Source organism: Centropristis striata, chromosome 3 (assembly GCF_030273125.1).
Source record: "Centropristis striata isolate RG_2023a ecotype Rhode Island chromosome 3, C.striata_1.0, whole genome shotgun sequence".
NCBI lineage: Eukaryota > Metazoa > Chordata > Actinopteri > Perciformes > Serranidae > Centropristis > Centropristis striata.
In genome coordinates this window covers 26,114,571-26,136,196 of record NC_081519.1, presented here as the reverse complement: position 1 = coordinate 26,136,196, position 21,626 = coordinate 26,114,571, and the positions used below count along the sequence as shown (strand labels likewise).

General features: G+C 40.1%; 1 protein-coding gene across 1 annotated transcript in view; it reads right to left on the bottom strand.

Annotated features, from left to right (window-relative positions):
* The window catches only part of LOC131968146 (dihydropyridine-sensitive L-type skeletal muscle calcium channel subunit alpha-1-like), a 130,099-nt gene that overhangs the window by 36,411 nt on the left and 72,062 nt on the right, over positions 1-21,626 (bottom strand). The window contains exons 26-33 of the mRNA XM_059328889.1: positions 13,529-13,687; positions 11,469-11,579; positions 9,915-9,998; positions 9,074-9,121; positions 6,835-6,861; positions 6,614-6,739; positions 6,468-6,533; positions 245-336 (exon numbers count right to left, since the gene is read on the bottom strand). Of these exons, the coding sequence (XP_059184872.1) occupies positions 245-336; positions 6,468-6,533; positions 6,614-6,739; positions 6,835-6,861; positions 9,074-9,121; positions 9,915-9,998; positions 11,469-11,579; positions 13,529-13,687 (713 nt within the window). The remainder of the gene's footprint in view (positions 1-244; positions 337-6,467; positions 6,534-6,613; positions 6,740-6,834; positions 6,862-9,073; positions 9,122-9,914; positions 9,999-11,468; positions 11,580-13,528; positions 13,688-21,626) is intronic.

The window sequence follows — 21,626 nt, the reverse complement described above, 5'->3', positions numbered from 1 at the left end:
GTCCATTTAACATATACTTGCTAAATTTCTCTCACAAACTGTACAATTTTAAATTCAATATCAAGTTATTTACCTTTTTGCAGCATATATATGATCTGTGAATGTCGACGGAGCTACTAATTACACACACAATCACTACTAGACACAAGACAAAGAACACAAAGATTAGCAGATGAAACCTGTTTTGGTGTTAGAGCTTTTTGTAATCTTTTGCAGCCTTAACAGAGGAAGACAGACCACCCACCTGAATAACAGCAGCACAGCCTGTGGGAATGTCTGGAAGTTGTTGTTTCTGGTGATGTAGGTGCCGTCAAGCAATGCAATTTTACCAAATATCTGCAGGAAATAAGGTTATGTTCAGGATAATAATAACAATATTGGGTAACCTGGTTTGCATTGGATGGTCTTTGCTACCATGGGTGGTTGTTAGCCCCCATGTTCCATCAAGGATCATACAAACTTCGAGGGTATTATTCAATTAAATTATTTTAGTTAAATAATATCAGTTTTTTATGAACACTTATAGCAAATTTTGCTCCCACTTAACTGTTCATTAATATATACAGTATGAAGCAGATACTAGGAATAATTTAGAATCGATTATCAAAAATTATTTAAATGTATGTAATAGTTTAAATGTATGCAGCATAACAACAGAAATTGATAGGAAAGGTGAAGCAATAGGATTGACATTCGGCTATTAGGATAAATATTTTTATATAAAATAAATTGTGTAAGAACACTTGAAGCAACATCCATCAAAAGGAACTAATTCACTAATGCGTATTAGTCTGGAACTTCCTCATTAGACATGCAAGCTATTAGGACAATGAAACATGACCCCCAGCTCAGAGTAACACAATATGACTCCACCAATCAGAGCCACAAACCATATGATGTTGTGCTGGTCAGTTTTCGAGCACAATGGCCCTCATTTATCAAACGAGCATAGAAACGAGTGCAGATCTGAGTGTATATTTCGTCCTACAACAGGGTTCACGTGTGATTTATCAAACGATGTCTCCAATCACAGCGTAAAAATGATCGGCTGTTGATAAATGTGGCGGCTCGAAACAAGCGAAATTTAAATACCACGCCCTAATATATATAATATATATAGAGTCCCTGACAAAACTGTTGTCGCTTATCCATTTTGTAGAAACAGCTTATAACCTGACTTTTAATTAATCCATTGGTTTCAGAAATGGCTCATATGAAAGCTAAAACCCTCCCAAATTATGTTTAATATACTAAAATAAATTTGCTTCTCTGAAGAAAGATTGATCATTTAATGAACACAGAAAGGGCAGATTTTGGCAAGACAAAAGTTTTGTCGCCTACAGAGAGTAATGTGAAAATTGAACAAAAAATTTACTTCAAATACAAAAATATGTTGCATAACATCAGTGAATTAAGTAGTGGTGCTGTGAGATCCATATTTAATATCTTGTATGACTTCCATGAGCTTGAAGGACTGCATCCATGCGGTTCGACAATGATTCATACAATTTATTGATGAAGTCATCAGGAATAGCAAAGAAAGTCTTACATGCCTCCCAGAGTTCATCAAGATTCTTGGGTTTTGTCTTCAATGCTTCCCCTTTCATTCTACCCCAGACATGCTCAATGATGTTCATGTCTGGTGACTGGGCTGGCCAGTCCTGGAGCACCTTGATCTTCTTTGCCTCGAGGAACTTTGATGTAGAGATGGAAGTATGCGATGGAGCACCATCCTGCTGCAAAATTTGACCCCTTTTATGGTTGGGAATGTAAGAGGTAGCTAATACTTCTTGATATTCTAGGCTATTGATATTGCCTTCCACTATGCAAATCTCTTGCACACCCCCATACTGGATGTAACCTCAGACCATGATTTTTCCGCCACCAAACTTAACTGTTTTCTGGGTGAATCTCGGATCCATGCGGGCTCCAGTAGGTCCCCTGCAATATTTGCGGCGGCTGTGATGTAATTCAACCGCAGATTCATCTGAGAAATCTACCTTCTTCCAATTTTCCAGCGTCCATCCATTTAGCAGGCTGTGGGCCTTGGCAAATGCCACACGTTTTTTTTTATTGCCTTTTGTATAGTGCTGGTTTCTGGGCATTGATTTGACCATTGAGGACATTTCGAGACAGAATTCTACAAACTGTTCTGGTTGACACGGGGACTTGAGGTGACCAGGCCTAGTGGAGCTCTGCTGCAGTGGAAAAGGGGCTGGCCTTGGATTTTCGAGCCAACAAACGGTCCTCCTGAGCAGTTGTCTTGCGGGGTCTGCCGGACCTGGGCTTGTCAAAAACATCTCCAGTCTCTTCAAATCTGTTTCTTATTCTTTGCACTTGACGCTGCACATTGAAGGTGTCAGCCACCTCAGCAGTGGATCTGGTCTTCAGCCTCTTGATAATCAACGCTTTGGTCTCAGGGTGAATCTTAGACATGTTGTCAGAGGTCAAGTTGCAGTTTATGTGAAGGTCTGGTGTGCTGGGGTTCTTTTTATACACACCCACTAATTGACTGATTAATTATTGATCACAGGTGAGGCTGTAATCTAGGTTTGGATGCATTTTATGACAAGGCGACAAGACTTTTGTCTTTGCAAAAACTGACGCAGTGGGCTTTGTGAATGTTAGAATGCTTTTCAACAGTTTCGTTTGGCACCAAAATATTATTTCAAAAGCTGTTGGGATTGAAATTAGCCATTTCTTGTAAAAAAAAAAGATGCAAAAAAAATGATTAGAATTATATTTGAGGGGCACTTAAGGTCAACTTGTACCCAAGCGACAAGACTTTTGTCAGGGACTGTATAATATATACCTGATTCAGATGCCTCGCCTCCAGAGTTTACCATACCGAAGGGCGCAATACGGCCTAAAAGAGGATTTTTTCCCCTCTAAAGTCAGCTTTATTAGCAAAGTGCACCATTACAAATAACAATAGGAGGAAATAGACATATTACAGAAATACGCTGCGACAGAGGTTTATGAAATAAAAGTACTTATATATACATATATATATATAGTTATTAACTCAAACAAGTTCAGTGAATATTTTACATTTGGAGCACATATTGAACGTTTTCACAGCTTTTTGGTTGATGGAGGTAAACAATGTTTTTAAAGTTTGAGAAATTCCTCCTTTTGGAAATAAACTGAGTCAGAAAGTGAAACACTGACGTCCGACAACTACAACACAACAAACTGGTTTTGTTTGGCAGCATAAAAAGTGAAAAAGAAGGAAATCAGTGGTGCTGTCAGCAGAGTAGCAGTGGACCATTAAACTCCTGGGGCCTCATGTATCAAAGAGTGCGTAACTTTCATACTGAAAGATGGCGGACTCCCAAAACTAGGAAAGTACGTACGCAAACTCACCTCCACATGTATCAAACTGTGCTTACGCCAGGTTCAGCGCACCTTTCCTTGATACATCCCAACCTGCGTGGAACTGAGCGCACATGCACGAGCCACCAGCCACGCCCCGGCCCCTCCCGAAAATGAATACGCAAATGACATGCAAATGACTATAAATCGCCGGCATGCCCGCTGATTATCGACAAAACAACAACAAATCAACTTACTGCCACTGCGCGCGAGGTAGACGTGGTGATCTCCGGGGTGGAGGCAGGAAAAATTAGCTTTTTAGTGCCTCAGCAACAAGATGTCATTGTGGCTGTTAATGCAGCCGGATCAGAGAGCTGCACCATGGCAGAAGGTCCCTCAACACGCTCCTTCTAAGCTCCACAGTTATTGGATGATGTCAGAGCCGTTAGAGCTGCCAGTGCGTAATGCGTGCCAAAATCATTTTTACGCATCAGTTTATAAGCCACACTTAACTTGTTGTCCCAATTAAACATCACATATGGGATCAAATATGCACCACACCTGACTTATTCTGAAAGGATTTCCAACACACGTTTTTTCTCCGGTGAGAGGGATCTGTGCGTCATGGTTCGCTGTGCACCTGCAGCGTTAACATCTCCATGTTAAACCAAAGGGGAAACGGTCGGCGATCGGGACTTTGACACAGTAATTAAGGCAGGTTATCTGTGAATAATGTGTGCGCTCCATAATCAGAATCACAAGTACTTTATTGGAAATTCGGTATATATAAAAATAGTGGAAATAGCAGAATATATAGACTTAAGAAAATATACAATCTTAACATCAAAACATATAGACTTCAACATACTTTCATTGCACAAGTAAGCAGCAGTACGCAGGTGAAGTCTAAAATATGAAAATAGATGAAAGAAAATCATTTATCCCCTCATATTTATTGATGGTGGAAAACGGCATTTTCCTTCCGAGAGCTATAAACTATAAAAATAATGCCAGTTGTGTGTAGTATGAGTTTAGACATGAAACATGTTTTAAATAGAGCATAAAAGACAGTAGTTTCTGCCAAACAAAAGTTTGCGGTGCCACCGCACATTCTCACGGCACCTCGGAAGGCTGCGGAGCGGTCCGCACATTCTCACGGCAAGTTTACTTTTCATACATGTGGTGTGTGCGGAAAAACAGCGTACGCAATGTTTTTTTGCGTACGCAGCGTTGATACATGAGGCCCCTGGTGAGGTTGGAATATTTAATTTATTCATTGTGGTATATAAAGCCTAATAATCTATATAATATCCGAATATTGCTATTATTATGATGGAGGTATATTATATCTATCTTATATTTACTAAGAATGATGTCCCAGAGTGTGTGGCAGCACTGATTGGAAATGTATCTATTGGATCAGAACTGCTGGTGGAGGAGACGCTGACGCTCCGGTGTCCAGCAGGATGATGATGATGATGATAATAATAATAATAATAATAATAAAGGTAAATAACAGAAGACAACAACATTTAATATCCTCTGCTGGTATTCTGTTTAAAGAATTTCATGATCGCAGGGTGTATTTATTTTTGGATTATGTTTTAATGATAAATGATGTAGTCTAAACATGCTTTGCTTTGTCACCATTAAAATACAAAACACCACAGAGTTTTATCAGGTCCAGGCATCGATACTATAGACTCAGATCAATTCTCCAACTCAGACGTGTGGACTTCACGCTGACTCAAATTCGCATACACGAGCTGAGAGCAGACGTGAGATCTGATCGCACCCTCCGCTCACGTCCAAATTGATAAATGAGCCTTGTGTAGAAATGATCATATGCCCACTTTACTCTCACTTCTGTCGTACACTCGTTTGATAAATGAGGGCCATTATGTTTCTGAAAAACCCAACACTGCCAAGTTTGACAGTTTGATCTGAGTTTCATGAGGTTCGTTGGATGTCAGTCATCCTATCCAACCTTTGTGCCTTTGTGGCTGCAAATCAGTCTAAATCGGTCAGTGACCAGACTCATCTGTCAGAGCAAATAAAAATGAGCTCCAGATTTGTCTGGTCAAGCCAAGCCATTCAAGCCATTATTGCCAAATATACAATGAATGAATGCACTCAACACAGCTATGGATCATTAACCCCTTTAGGATCTGCCCCGTTTTGTAGAAAGTTTGAGGTGGGGGGCAATGCATTTTTAAGGGGAGATAGGTCAACAGAAGTGGTATAGACTTGAAACTTGAAAGTTAGTTTAAGATGCAACTCAGCATTGTGTGTCAAGTTCTAATCATAAATCTGTAGAACAAATTAATTATCAGACCCTCTTGGTGACTTAATTGACCTTTTCAGGCCATCGGGGAAAGTTGAAAAAATAACACATACGCAAATTAGGTCGTTAGATCATCTGGTGACTTTGAGCGACTTTTGAAACATTTACTATAATCCCCATGAACAAAAGTGCCACATCCTTTATTAAAATGGTCTCCAGCAGTGACAACATTGTGTAGTGCTCAATGTTATTTACACCTGTTAATTTCTATTCACTTTTGATATACAGATTCACACAAATATCAAAACATTTTAAATTACATTTGCATGGTTAACTGATAAGCTATTGAACCTATAGTTGGTACATTTTATATAAAGTATATAAAGGTCCCTATATCCTGACATAATAATAATGCCCATGTTGCTAACCCTATTATTCTTTTACCAAAAGAAATCTAATCTAACTGAGTAAATGTTTTATTGTTGACTGTTTTTTTCTTCTTCTCCTGTGTACATAGAGCCAGCCCAAGGCATAAGCAAACTAAGCGACTGCTTAGGGCCCTGTGGCCACTAGGGGGCCCCCCAAGAGCAATTACCAAAAAATGTTTTTATTTTTTGGATGTATGAGTGATGATTGCTGCTGCTGTTATAAAATTTTTCATAGAAAGAGAGGGCCCAAAATCGAATTCTGCTTAGGGCCCCACGGAGACTTGGGCCGGCTCTGTGTCTACACATATGTAACAGGTGTCTCGTTAGTAATTCACACCTTCCAGCCATTCACAAGTGAAAATATTCAGATATATGATATATATGATATTGTTATTATTAATGGGTGACTTGTGTATGAGTGTGCATGTGTGTGTGTATACCTGCATTCCAACCACAGCATATATGAAGAACAGCATGAGGATGAGCAGGGCCACATAGGGAAGAGCCTGCAAAACAATAACCAATGACGCTTTAAGGCGGACAGTTCTAAACAACAGACTTAATAATCCTGAAAGACAGCACTAACCTGAAGGGATTTAATGAACGTCCACAGAAGGTTTCGTATCCCCTCAGAGCGATTCAGAAGTTTTACTAGACGCATGACACGAAACAGTCTGAAGAATGTGACTGATACGCTCATGTTCTCAGAAGACTTTGTGAGGAGAGATGGGGAATATTGTACATCACATAGAGCCAACTCATGAATTCCAAAAATGTTTTAAAAACGTTAAAGTTAAAGGAACTTACGGCAATTGCTTGCATGGGATCCACTGCCTGTCGAAACAAATATATGAAATATACATAAAACAAGCAAATTAAGAAATAAATTATTTATATATAGTACCATGCAAAAGGCAGGTGTGAAAAAATGCCTAGAAGAATTGATGCTGGTTTGAAGGCAAATTTGGTGGTCACACCAAATATTGATTTTATTAGGGACCGAGCACTAATGGTGCGAGGACCCTATTGAAATTGGTCCGTTTATTAGGGACCGAGCACCGAAGGTGCGAGGACCCTATTGTAATTGGTCCGTTTATTATTATTATTATTAGGGACCGAGCACTAACGGTGCGAGGACCCTATTGAAATTGGTCCGTCTATTATTATTATTTTTCTTCAGAAAAAGTAATCGCCTTTTTGAGGGCTTTATCATATTCAAAAACTCACCATTTCGCTGAAATTTACGTATTATAGTGGTCCCGGGAATGGGCGTGGCAAAATGACTCAACAGCGCCCCCTTGAAAGTCAAGAAAATTCAGCCCCTCACACAGGAATGTCGTAGAGACACGAAATTTGGTACATACATGGCCAGACGCACCAAAAAGTCACAAGAACCCATACCCTAAAACGTACAGGAAGTCGGCCATCTTGGATCGAAAACGGCGTTTCCTGCTGTTTTGGCCCATTTCCACACCGCATACTTTAACGAACTCCTCCGACAGATTTCACCCACTTCTCTTCAAACTTGGTCAGGAGCATCACAAGGCCTTTGGGATCAAAAGTTATTGAAAGCTTTACCGCCTGTCACACTATGTGGGCATGGCATGGCGGCAAAATATGACGTCTCGCCATAAAACAACAGATCGTTATAACTTTTACATACTTTGTCCCATCTGGCCCAAACTTCTCATGCTTCATCAGAGTCCAGCCCTTAACACTTCTAAATAACCATCTTTCATCAAGCCCCGCCCCTTATGCTTTATCCACGCCCCCTTTCATAAAATGACCACCTTGCATACTTTACATAACTCATCCAACAGATTTAATCCCATTGACTTCAAACTTGGTCAGTACCATCACAAGGCTTTGGGGAACACAACTTATCAACACCTTTACTGACCTTCACACTATGTGGCCGTGTCATGGCCGCAAAATATGGCGTCTCGCCATCTAACACCAGACTGGATAACTTGACCATACATTGTCCAAGCTGTTCCACATTTCAAACAAGTGATTAGGGTCCAGCCTGGAACACACCCACATGTCAATATTGACACACAGTCATAGCGCCCCCCGCTGGCTACAGGAAGTCACATGTTTTATACTTAGCCCTAGCAGTGGGCTCCACGTAGAGACACGAAATTTGGTACACACATGAATCATGTAGAGACGCACCACAAAGCCTCTTGGACCCATACCTCAAACCCAACAGGAAGTCCGCCAGCTTGGTTTGATTTCCACCTCGCATACTTTAACGCACTCCTTCGACAGATTTCACCCCATGGACTTCAAACTTGGTCAGTACCATCACAAGGCCTTTGGGATCAAAAGTTATTGAAAGCTTTACCGCCTGTCACACTATGTGGGCGTGGCATGGTGACAAAATATGGCGTCTCGCCATAACACACGAGACTGGATAACTTGACCATACATTGTCCAATCTGTCCCAAATTTCACACACGTGATAAGTGGCCAGCCCACAACACACCCGCATGTCAGTATTGACACACAGTCACAGCGCCCCCTGCTGGCAACAGCAAGTAACATGTTTTACCCCTACCCCGAGTACCGTGGTAGGAGACACGCCATTTGGTACGCATAGGGACTGCGCCGACAGCGCCGCGCCCGACGTGGCCTCAGCTGATGTGGCCTCCCCCGACGGCTCCACTCAGCTCGGTCCCGTTCAGTCCTAGTTTAGATTTGTCTTCTGTTCACTCACTTTGCATTTTGTATTTTTGAAAGCATTCTTATTAAACAGCATTTGTCACACCTGCCTACGTATATATTTATATGAAAATATATTTTGAAACTTGAGAATATATATAGAGAAAGTTGAGAAAATATTTTGAAACCTGAGAATATATATTGAAAGTCTGAAAAAAGATGTATGAGCCATATTTATAAAGTATTAAGCTATCATAAATGATTGTGATACTGGGTGTTGCTATCCTAATGCCTTGGACATAGTTGTCAGTCTAATCCTTGTTCAGACAAATTTCATGTGACAAGTGAATGTCATGCAATAGTGAAGCAATTGAATAGTTACTGTGCAGCCATGGAGACAGTAAAGTCCTCCAGAGGAGGCCAGTGCTGCCTGTGGGAGAGAAACACATTTGAGAAGTATTGTCAAAAAGGAAAAAAGAGTTTTTAGCTATGAAGTGCATCTGTGGCAATAAGTCACAATGAGAGATGGAAAGCAGAAAAAAAACACATTTCGTCAGCAATACATTTACTGCATGTATTCTCAAGATTTTCCACACAAGTTTAAATCTCTCCATGTTAGATGGGGCCTCCCCCGCTCACTCTGCTACAGACTGTGATTATGCTAGAGGTGACAACAGGTATAAAGTTTCAAGAAATGCTCTGCTATGGAGGCTACCATGAAATCACCTCACATGAAAATAAAATTGGGCTCATAGAATCCATAAGACTTTCAGATTTCCAGTGATACCCAATTTATGTAATTCACAGATTTTTTAGGGGCCCCAGTATGCAGAACTATTAAAATACAGTAGGCTAATACAGAAGATACTGTGGCTTTGTCTTAAACTGAATGGGATTGGCATAAAGTGGATATGTATGTTTAGAGGAGACAGAACCCATTTTCATTCATATATCATGACATTAGAGGTGTGAGGACCGCTCTGAAAATTGCCATGACAAATCACCACGCAAAAACAAAAAAAGCCCAACTCTGCAGCCAACTTCTCGACAAGATATCCTGCACGGTACAACTGAATGTCAAGAGGTTTTAAGCAACCAGTAAATGAGTCACTCAATGCAATGCCCCAAAATATACAATAAATATTCTATGTGTGTTTAGAATTTGTGAGTATGTGTGTTTGTTACAGACACAGACAAGAAAGTGAGAGGTCAATAGTACTCACATCAATTTCACTCAGCATCACGTCCACAACACTTCCAATGACGATGACAAAATCAAAGACATTCCAGGGGTCTCCAAAATAACCCTTTGAAAAACAAGACAAGTGTGCATTTAAGTTCGTCCCTGCATGACATCATCATAACAAGTTGATTTGTGCACCTCTTTTCTCATAAAAGTGAAGTTAGTCGCCTAAGCCAAATGTAATACCAATCTGATTTTTGTAACTATAGTTTGTAGTTTACTAAGTATGTGGTCTTTTGTAGAACCTTATTATGTCCACTTCACCTAGTCCTTTAGCGCTTTGTGCTGCTGCACATGAAAAAAATAGCAGGTGAGCTTGAAGAGGCATTCACGGTCCATGTGCCAGAAGACCTACCACTCTGTGTATTAGCCATAGCCTCTGCAAGGTCAACAGGTTCAACAGTTACCTCCCAGACTTAGTCTCAGAAATGACTCTGCAACTGTGGATGGTGCAGTACAAGCTGATATGGGCTTGATGTAAAATTTGAACACCTACACACTAAAATAATTTAACTATTTTTGCTGAATAAGCCTTGATTCAACCTCTACCTTGAAGTAGATGAACCTGTGCATTTCTTATGGGGACATTCAATAGGCTTAACAGATTGATATTTATTTTAGTTTATTTATTCAGATTTTATATATTTATTTCCATACTAGGTACTGACCCCACACACTTCATCATAATACAAGCAATAAGCTCCTGTATCGTTGGTCATATCCTTAACAACCAACAAAAACTCTTCCAAACCCAAAGCCATTATTGTAACATTACAATAAGTCATATACATACAATAAAAAAATGTGTTTAGGCTAGTGGAAAATCACTATACCAAAATATGACCAAAGTTTAACAATGCACCAAAGTGCATGAACGGATCCCTAACAGAACAGCATTCTCCCACTAGTATGGTGGATTCACAGTCTCGCAAGCCATTAACTTCATAAAAGAAAGGGTAGGTCAATGGTGACTCCTTCAAAACAAACCTAAAAATCGATATCCCCTTTGACTGGATGCTATTGCTATCAAAAGTCTGTCATACTTGAGCTTACCAGCTATTCCAATCATAAGGGGCACACCCCTTTTAACTGAGACTTGCAGACAGACTCCTATTACGTAAGACACAACTTTTTTTAAGCTTGGCTAAAATGTGTGAACAAGACAATATTTACTATTTATTCAAAGTTTTGATTGATTCCAGTTAATAAAGAAATTAAACATTTCAAACACTAAGCTCTACTAAAAGAACTGCACTAAGCATGACTCACTATAGTATCCATGTGCTTTTATGTGAAAAGAGGTACACTTGAAAAATGATGCATGTGTATGTGACTGAATGATTCCTGGAAGATGTGTTTTGCTTCCATAAAGGTGCTTGGTACTTGTTGTCACTGTAAATTTACATTAAATGGATTGCAGGAAGTTTGGCCCTCAAAGTTGAACTTTTAAGTTAAATTAATAAGTGATTAATCACAGAGTCAAACTCAAAATAATTAAGCTGAAAAATGTACTAATGGTTATATTTTGACAAACCTTGGCTTTGAAGGCCATGAGTTTAAGGATCATCTCCACAGTGAAGAGAACAGTGAAAATCACATTCAGCATGTCAGACAGGTAAGTCACATGGTCTGACTGGTTACAGTGCTGTGGGTTAAAAAGGTAAAGATTAACAGCAAGAAAGACTGATTGCACATGTATGTTAGCTCTTAACTTTTAAATATAACATTAACAATTGCTAACATAACATTCATATGGTCAGATCAGGAACTGGTGAGAATCTTTTTCCCGGAGTCTGTTATGCCCCGCTCCCACATTTGTACTCCATGCAGCAGGCTCTTGTGGAAAATATGAATTCATTAAAACTTGTTATTTATTCATTTGAAGTTGTAAGTATATTGCACATTCATTAAAGTTCTTTTTTTTGGTGGTTGCCCACTGACGGGAAGGCTAGTGGTTCAATCCCTGATAATGGAAGTCTGCATGTCGTATCCTTGGGCAAGCAAATTACACAGGAAAAGAGTGTTACGCAGGGATGGAGGTAACTCAACCGTTTAAAAGCTTTCCACCAGCATATCAAGAACTGGAGATAATTACTTATTTTTTAAAATGCATTAGATATCAATAGGCAGCCCATCTGGGGCAGGGGCCTTTCCTCCTTTCATTTTGTCAATTACATCAGATACTTCAGCTATTGTGATTGGGGAATCTAATTTAGTTTCTGCACTAAGTGAAGGAATCTCTTAATTATTAAAAAGTTATTGAGTGTTTCAGTTGTTACAAGGTTTTCTGATTAATATAATTGTGAGTAGGACGTAAAAGTATCATTCATTTTGGGGGGATTTGAAGTTTTCTTCACATTTGGAGTCATGATCTCAGTGATTGAGCTGTCATTTCGCATTGTTTTTATCCGCCATGCTAGTAGTTTCCCTGCCCTTTCTCCCTGGTCATAATAGGGCAGCTTAAGCCTAATTAATCCCGCGAAGGCCTTATTAGTGAACAGCTTGCTATACTTTGCTCTTAAAATGACAAATTTTTGTTGCTTCTCCATGTTCGTTTATTTTTATTACCAACTCAAGCTCCTTTATGTTGCTTTAACATCTGTAAATATTGTTTATTTGATTTTTTTCTGGAATAGCCCATCATTTGACCCCGAATGCATGTTTTAAAAGCCTCCCATCTAATTGAGGCAGATATTAGAATGTATTCAGTTGGACAACATATTCTAGAAATTTAGGGTTCAGTAACCAGTGTGGCTTTAAAGGCCAGACAGTCTGCCCTTTAAAAGCAGCTGTAGCTGTGTTTTTTTAAGTTAAATTAAGGCATGTTCAGAGATGAGAATACTCTTATACAGACAGCAGCTAACATTAGAAATAATTGAGCCAGAAATGGATAAATATTATACGACTATAGGTATTGTGAGAATGACAACAATATTTATTGCATTCACTGAAGAGAAGGGTTGAGAGACAGTTGAGGTGTAATGTTGTTAAACAGGCTCCATTGTAAATGACATGCAAACATACTTACAGATGAGGTATTTTTGTGATTTTAACTGAACCAGAAAATATTTGCTTAAAATAGATCTGTAATGTTGGTCTGCCCTTGTTGTTCTCTGTGAATTTTTCTTGAGGTCATGTTGTCCTGGTCTGTATTATGTGAAGTGAGATGAACTGGATGTTTACAAAAAAACATATGAATGAGATATTGATTGTTTGCAACCAGACAAATTGTAGCCTAATGGGGGCAATTTGGCCCTGTGTGCTCCAATTAATTTAGCATGCAGCAAAAACACCACTCATCCTTTTTTGAAAACTCAACTCCTGACATTTATTCCTGATGTGGAAGTAACAGGTGATCCAGTTAAAAAAACAGATTTTCAAATAAGTGCTGTTGGAGGATGTGCAGAGTGGTATCTGTGGACTTCCAAAAGTAATTGACATGGATTTATAACTGATGAATATTTCAAGAAACTTAAAATGTGTGTGTTAAATTTGAGAAAGTCATTAAGAGAAAATTGTAGTTCCCCACTAAGAGACAGACAAACAGATAGATGGAAAGAAAATGTGTGTTATGTGTGTGTGATGTATTCATACCTGCATTCCCAGACACATGGTGTTGAGCATAATCAGGAGGAACATAAGGTACTCAAAGTAGCAGGAGGTGACAATGTACCACACCTGATACTGGTAGGGATTCTTGGGAATATAACATCGCAATGGTCGAGCCTTAAGAGCATACTGCACACATTGGCGCTGGAGGGGTTAAAAGAAGGTATAAGGAGATGTAGGCTTTAGAACAATAAATAAATCATCACATGAACATCAATAACAGCAAACTAACATCTGATTACAACAATGATTCCCTTTAGACATCATTCTTTGAATGCCCTATGATGTCAGTTGTAGAACAAAAGTACACGTCCCTCTAGACTTACTGGACTTTACATCACATCGGCCATCATGCACACGTGGCCAATCATTTGTATGTGAAAACTTTATATTAATTTGGGGACAATAACAGCGTTGTATAGGTAGCTGGTCTTGGTTAACATACTGTCAAATTATATTTGTTGTTTATTACTTTGAATCATGCTAGTATAATGTTACTACAAACATTTCTTGTTACCGAGTTGTATCTAAGGTTTGTCTTATTTCCTGGAGGAGTCAGCAGTGTATCCATTGCACATAACAGGATGGTAATGATTGTTCCAGGAATTAGTTAACCACACACACACACACACACACACACACAATGTACCTTGTACACAAATAGAATTACAACCTTGTGGTTGTATGTCACTGCAGACAAGTTCCAGTTTGTAGATTTAGCAGGATATTATGGAAATACAGAGTTGACAGCAATAGAACTGCTGGTGCAGCCCCAGAGGGTTGACTTGGCTTTGTGATGTTAAGGGGGTCTGTCCTAGTTTTTATTTTTACAGCGTTATTTCAAAGAATTGTGATGGCTGCAGGGAACCACAACTAAATATCTAAATATCTAAAATTAACAAAATCTTAAAAAACGTATAAAAGATACAAAGTATTAAAAAATTATAATAGATAAAAAAATATGAATGGGATTATTTGATATATCTGTATGATTGATGAAAGAAAACATAATAACCCAATGACAAACATGTAATTTGCTCTTTGGTGTGCGTAAATTCTGTTCTTACTAAAGAACAAATCTCAAATAAGAACACTTTCACAAAACTGCAAAATCGGGTTTTAAGATGAAATGTATTTTTAACTAGGACTGCGCGCAGTACTGAACGGGCCCTCGCAGTACACGCGTGTCGGGGCATGCTGCCGTCGGGGTTTGTGCGTTACAGGGGCCAGTCTATACTACCCCTATGAATTTCATTGCCTTAAGTCTTATGGTCTGGGCACAGTGACACTCATTAAATTAAACTGCCGCCAGAGCGCCATCTAGGGGCCGATCAATAAAACCTTCAAGGGTTATCCTCAGGGGGGCATTGACAATAAGTATACCAAGTTTGGTTTCAATCCGACCAACCAATGTCGAGATATACAATAATTCAATTTAAAGAGCGCCACCTAGTGGTCATCGGCCAAAATTTTGCAGAGAGCCTCAGGGGCTCATGGGGAAGTAGTAACCTGAGTTTCATGTCATTCAGACACACCAATGTGGAGATATGCGACACTTTGTGTTTTGTGTTGAAAATAGCGCCACCTGCAGGAAGTTGTTATTTAATAACTTGAGTATTATTTGGGTAATCAAAATTCTTTTAATAACTTTTTGTCATGAGGGTCCATAGATGCTGTGTGCAAAGGTTGGTGCAAAACGATGAAATTGCCTAGGAGGAGTTCGAAAAAGTAGGTTTGCGACATTTCGCGAATTTGCGAAAAAAAACTCCAGGCGAAAATGGGCGTGGCTTATATCACGAGATTCAGCACGACTCAGTGAACGCGTTGATATAAGTTTTTTGAATGTGCGATAAAGTATGTGGGAGTTATTAGCCTAAACGCGCTTTCCTTTACTATAGCGCCACCTAGTGGTGGAAATTCAGGATGACAATAGATTATAAAAATTTTTACCAGGTGTGACTTATATTTAAAGTTTCATGAGTTTTGGGGTATGTTCAGGCAGTGAAATATGCGATCATTTGGGACAAAGAATAATAAAAACTAGGACTGCGCGCAGTACTAAACGGGCCCTCGCAGTACATGCGTGTCGGGGCATGCAGCCGTCGGGGTTTGTGCGTTACAGGGGCCAGTCTATACCACCCCTATGAATTTCATTGCCTTAAGTCTTGTGGTCTGGGCACAGTGGCACTTATTAAAATAAAGTGCCGCCAGAGCGCCACCTAGGGGCCGATCAATAACACCTTCAAGGGTTATCCTCAGGAGGGCATTGACAATAAGTATACCAAGTTTGGTGTTAATCCGACGAACCGATGTGGAGATATAAAATACTTCAATTTAAAGAGCGCCACCTAGTGGTAATCGGCCAAAATTTTGCAGAGAGCCTCAGGGGCTCATGTGGAAGTAGCAACCTGAGTTTCATGTCATTCAGACACACCAATGTGGAGATATGCAACACTTTGTGTTTTGTGTTGAAAATAGCGCCACCTGCAGGAAGTTGTTATGTTATAACTTGAGTATTCTTTGGGTAATCAAAATTCTTTTAATAACTTTTTGTTATGAGGGTCCATAGATGGTGTGTGCAAAGTTTGGTGCAAAACGATGAAATTGCCTAGGAGGAGTTCGAAAAAATAGGTTTGCGACATTTCTCGAATTTGCGAAAAAAAACGGTAGGCGAAAATGGGAGTGGCCTATATCACGAGATTCAGCACAACTCAGTGAACGCGTGGATATAAGTTTTTTGAATGTGCGATAAAGTATGTGGGAGTTATTAGCCAAAACGCACTTTCCTTTATTATAGCGCCACCTAGTGGTGGAAATTCAGGATGACAATAGATTATAAAATTTTTCACCATGTGTAACTTATATTTAAAGTTTCATGAGTTTTGGGGTATGTTCAGGCAGTGAAAAATGCGATCATTTGGGGGGAAGAAAAAAAATAAAAATAAAAAGAATAATCATTCGAAATACAATAAGAACTAGGACTGCGCGCAGTACTGAACGGGCCCTCGCAGTACACGCATGTCGGGGCATGCTGCCGTCGGGGTTTGTGCGTTACAGGGGCCAGTCTATACCACCCCTATGAATTTCATTGCCTTAAGTATTATGGTCTGGGCACAGTGGCACTTATTAAATTAGACTGCCGCCAGAGCGCCACCTAGGGGCCGATCAATAAAACCTTCAAGGGTTATCCTCAGGAGGGCATTGACAATAAGTATACCAAGTTTGGTGTTAATCCGACCAACCGATGTAGAGATATAAAATACTTCAATTTAAAGAGCGCCACCTAATGGTCATCGGCCAAAATTTTGCGGCGAGCCTCAGGTGCTCATGGGGAAGTAGTAACCTGAGTTTCATGTCATTCAGACTCACCAATGTGGAGATATGCAACACTTCGTGTTTTGTGTTGAAAATAGCGCCACCTACAGGAAGTTGTTATTTAATAACTTGAGTATTCTTTGGGTAATCAAAATTCTTTTAATAACTTTTTGTCATGAGGGTCCATAGATGCTGTGTGCAAAGTTTGGTGCAAAACGATGAAATTGCCTAGGAGGAGTTCGAAAAAGTAGGTTTACGACATTTCGCGAATTTGCGAAAAAAAACTCCAGACGAAAATGGGCGTGGCTTATATCACGAGATTCAGCACAACTCAGTGAACGCGTGGACATAAGTTTTTTGAATGTGCGATAAAGTATGTGGGAGTTATTAGCAAAAACGCACTTTCCTTTATTATAGCGCCACCTAGTGGTGGAAATTCAGGATGACAATAGATTATAAAATTTTTCGCCAGGTGTGACTTATATTTAAAGTTTCATGAGTTTTGGGGTATGTTCAGGCAGTGAAATATGCGATCATTTGGGAAGAAGAATAATAAAAACTAGAAAATTTCTAAAGAAATTTTGATTGTGTGCTTGCCTCTGGACCGTGACTCTCGTGGCTTATCAAAAGGGGCAGGGATTAAACAGGGACTTTCTGCTGAGTGCACTGACACCTCATACAAGTCTCTAGGACAAACGGTTCACTTGTTAGTAAAAGGGGGCGTGGCTAATAAAAAGGGGCGGGGCAATCAATCACCAGTTAAACAGGGACTCTGTGCCGAGTAATCTGACACCTTATACAAGTTTCTAGGACAAACGGTTCATTGGTTATGAAAGGGGGCGTGGCTAATCAAAAAGGGCGGGAATTTATGAATTATTGTTATGTAGAACTGAAAAGTGATGAACCATCATCATGCATGACAAGTTTGAGGCAGATTGGACAATGTATGGTCAAGTTATAAGGTCTCGTGTTTTATGAAGAAAGCCATGTCTGTTTACTTAGAGTAAACTGACAGTTATCAGTTAGAATGTCTGTGTTGGAGGAGGGGGGGGGGGGCTTTGGTAGCTAAGCAACCACGTGGCCAGGTGGAGTCGACCAATCAGAGCAGAGCAATCAACTGAAATTAACTGACGATGGAGACAGTTCCGCAGACAGAGGTGGACAAACTTGAAATTCTGGCCTCGAACAGAAAGCATTTTCGGCAAAACCATAATACCTATCATTGATCCGACTTCACTTTGAGCGTCCTGAGTTCTTCCTGAACATCTACATATGTTTTTTTTTTAAGAAAAATGAAAAAATAGCTTTGTTAGAGCGATTTTAAAAAACTGTTAAATTTTTTTTTGAGAAATCTTCCTTCATTTTTAATATGGGAGCCGATGCGGCAGTTGGTGCATTTTGTTTGTGCATCTGTGCGTCCTGCGCCAAAACTATAACTCTGACAGCTTTACCAGAGGATTGTGAGTGAGAGGACAAATTTTCCTACGTTTCTATGTATAAATTTTTTCTGTAGAGTGAAATTTGCGGCCTGGAGCGCAGTTTTCAAATTTATTTTTTGACAATTCGTTCTCTCCCTCTACACTCTGTTTGATGACATCACCACTCTAGAGCCTCCATAGGGTTACATTGGGGGGATTTTTTGACGTGTTTTTGCCCAATAATTTGAAAAACGTTTGTCGAAACCCTTATAAAAGTCATAGCACACTTGTCATGGGCGAGCCGGTCGATTTGATACCTTTTTCGTGTATGTGCGGCCAAAACTCTGGGAGGAGTAGTCGACCGAAAAATGACACGGAAGAAACGGAAGAATAACTAGAAAATTTCTAAAGAAATTTTGATTGTGTGCTTGCCTCTGGACCATCATTCTCGTGGCTCAAATCAACAGTCAAACAGTGACTCTGTCCTGAGTTCACAGATACCTCATACAAGTCTGTAGGACAAACGGTTCACAAGTTAGTAAAAGGGGGCGTGGTCACTCAAAGGGGGCGTGGCTTGAATCAGCAGTTAAACAGGGACTCTGTCCTGAGTTCACAGACACCTCATACAAGTCTCTAGGACAAACGGTTCATTAGTTATGAAAGGGGGCGTGGCTAATCAAAAGGGGCGGAGTTATCAACCACCAGTTAAACAGGGACTTCATGCCGAGTAATCTGACACTTTATACAAGTTTCTAGGACAAACGGTTCATTAGTTATGAAAGGGGGCGTGGCTAATCAAAAAGGGCGGGAATTTATGAAACATTATTATGTATAAGTGGTCAGTGATGAACCATCATCATGCTTGGCAAGTTTGAGGAAGATTGGACAATGTATGGTCAAGTTATAAGGTCTCATGTTTTATGAAGTCTGTTCACTTAGAGTAAACTGACAGTTATCAGTTAGAATGTCTGTGTTGGAGGAGGGAGGGGGGAGGCTTTTGTAGCTAAGCAACCAGGTGGCCAGGTGGAGTCGACCAATAAGAGCAGAGCAATCAACTGAAATTAACTGACAGTTCCTTCACAGTGAGCAGACAGAGGTCGACAAACTGAAAATTCTGGCCTCGAACAGAAAGCATTTTTGGCAAAACCATAATACCTATCATTGATCCGACTTCACTTTGAGCGTCCTGAGTTCTTCCTGAACGTCTACATATATTTTTTTTAAAGAAAGATGAAAAAATAGCTTTGTTAGAGCGATTTTAAAAAACTGTAAAAAAAATTTGGGGGAGAAATCTTCCTGCATTTTTAATATGGGAGCCAATGAGGCAGTTGATGTGTTTTGTTTGAGCATCTGTGCGTCCTGCGCCCAAACTATAACTCTGACAGCTTTACCAGAGGATTGTGAGTGAGAGGACAAATTTTCCTACGTTTCTATGTATAAATTATTTCTGTAGAGTGAAATTTGCGGCCTGGAGCGCAGTTTTCAAATTTATTTTTTGACAATTCGTTCTCTCCCTCTACACTCTGTTTGATTACATCCCCACTCTAGACTCTCCATAGGGTTACATTGGGGGGATTTTTTGACGTGTTTTTTCCCAATAATTTGAAAACCGTTTGTCGGAACCCTTATAAAAGTCATAGCACACTTGTCATGGGCGAGCCGGTCGGTTTGATACCTTTTTTGTGTATGTGCGAGCAAAACTCTGGGAGGAGTAGTCGACCGAAAAAACACCACGGAAGAAACGGAAGAATAATAATAAGACACTAGAAACAAAATTCCAGGGAAATTTTGGAGTGCCACGGGACTACTGCCGGATGATTCTCGTGGTTTAAATCAGCAGTTAAACAGGGACTCTGTCCTGAGTTCACAGACACCTCATACAAGTCTGTAGGACAAACGGTTCACTAGTTAGTAAAAGGGGGCGTGGCTACTCAAAGGGGGCGTGGCTTCAATCACCAGTCAAACAGGGACTCTGTCCTGAGTCCACAGACACCTCATACAAGTCTGTAGCACAAACGGTTCACTAGTTAGTAAAAGGGGGCGTGGCTACTCAAAGGGGGCGTGGCTTCAATCACCAGTCAAACAGGGACTCTGTCCTGAGTCCACAGACACCTCATACAAGTCTGTAGGACAAACGGTTCACTAGTTAGTAAAAGGGGCGTGGCTTATCAAAAGGGGCGGGGTTATCAATCAACAGTTAGACAGGGACGCCATGCTGAGTAATCTGACACCTCATACAAATTTCTAGGACAAACTGTTCATTAGTTAAGAAAGGGGGCGTGGCTAATCAAAAAGGGCGGGAATTTATGAAATATTGTTATGTAGACAATCAGTGATGAGCCATCATCATGTATGACAAGTTTGAGGCAGATTGGGCAATGTATGGTCAAGTTAAAAGAGTTAACTGTTTTCAGTTAAAATGTCTGTGTTGGAGGAGGGGAGAGGGAGGGGGGGGGGGCTTTGGTAGCTAAGCAACCACGTGGCCAGGTGGAGTCGACCAATCAGAGCAGAGCAATCAACAGAAACTAACTGTCACTGACAATGCTTTGCTAAAGTGAGCAGCCAGAGGTGGACAAACTGAAAATTCTGGCCTCGAACAGAAAGCATTTTTGGCAAAACCATAACACCTATCACTAATCTGACTTCACTTTGAGCGTCCTGAGTTCTTCCTGAACGTCTACATATATTTTTTTTTAAGAAAAATGAAAAAATAGCTTTGTTAGAGCGATTTAAAAAAACTCTTACATCTGATTTTTTCAAAAATCCTCACGTGTTTTTAATATGGGACTCAATGGGGCAGTTGATGCGTTTTGGTGGCACTTCTCTGTGTCCTGCGCCCAAACTATAACTCTGACAGCTTTACCAGAGGATTGTGAGTGAGAAGACAAATTTTCCTCCGTTTCTATGTATAAATTATTTCTGTAGAGTGGAATTTGCGGCCTGGAGCGCAGTTTTCAAATTTATTTTTTGACAATTCGTTCTCTCCCTCTCCACTCTGCTTGATGACATCACCGCTCTAGAGTCTGAACATTCCGCGCAATACACACACATGGGAAAATCGCCCTCCCCATTAGTTTGGAAAAATGGAAATGTTTTCGCACTTCGTGCGAAAACTATACGTGCAATCGCTTTGAAATTTCACAGGACTAGAGTTAAATTCAGGCCCTACAACTTTCTAAATCGGTTCGGAATTTTACGAGCAACGGTTTGCGAATGGTGAGGCCCCAAAGTTGGCGCAATGCGTTCCGGATGGACCAAAAAGTGCACGTTTGTGCACGTTGTGCGAAAACGTGCGCTCCGATCGCTAATAAAAGTCATTCCACACGATTCCCGATTAGGGCGCAACTTTT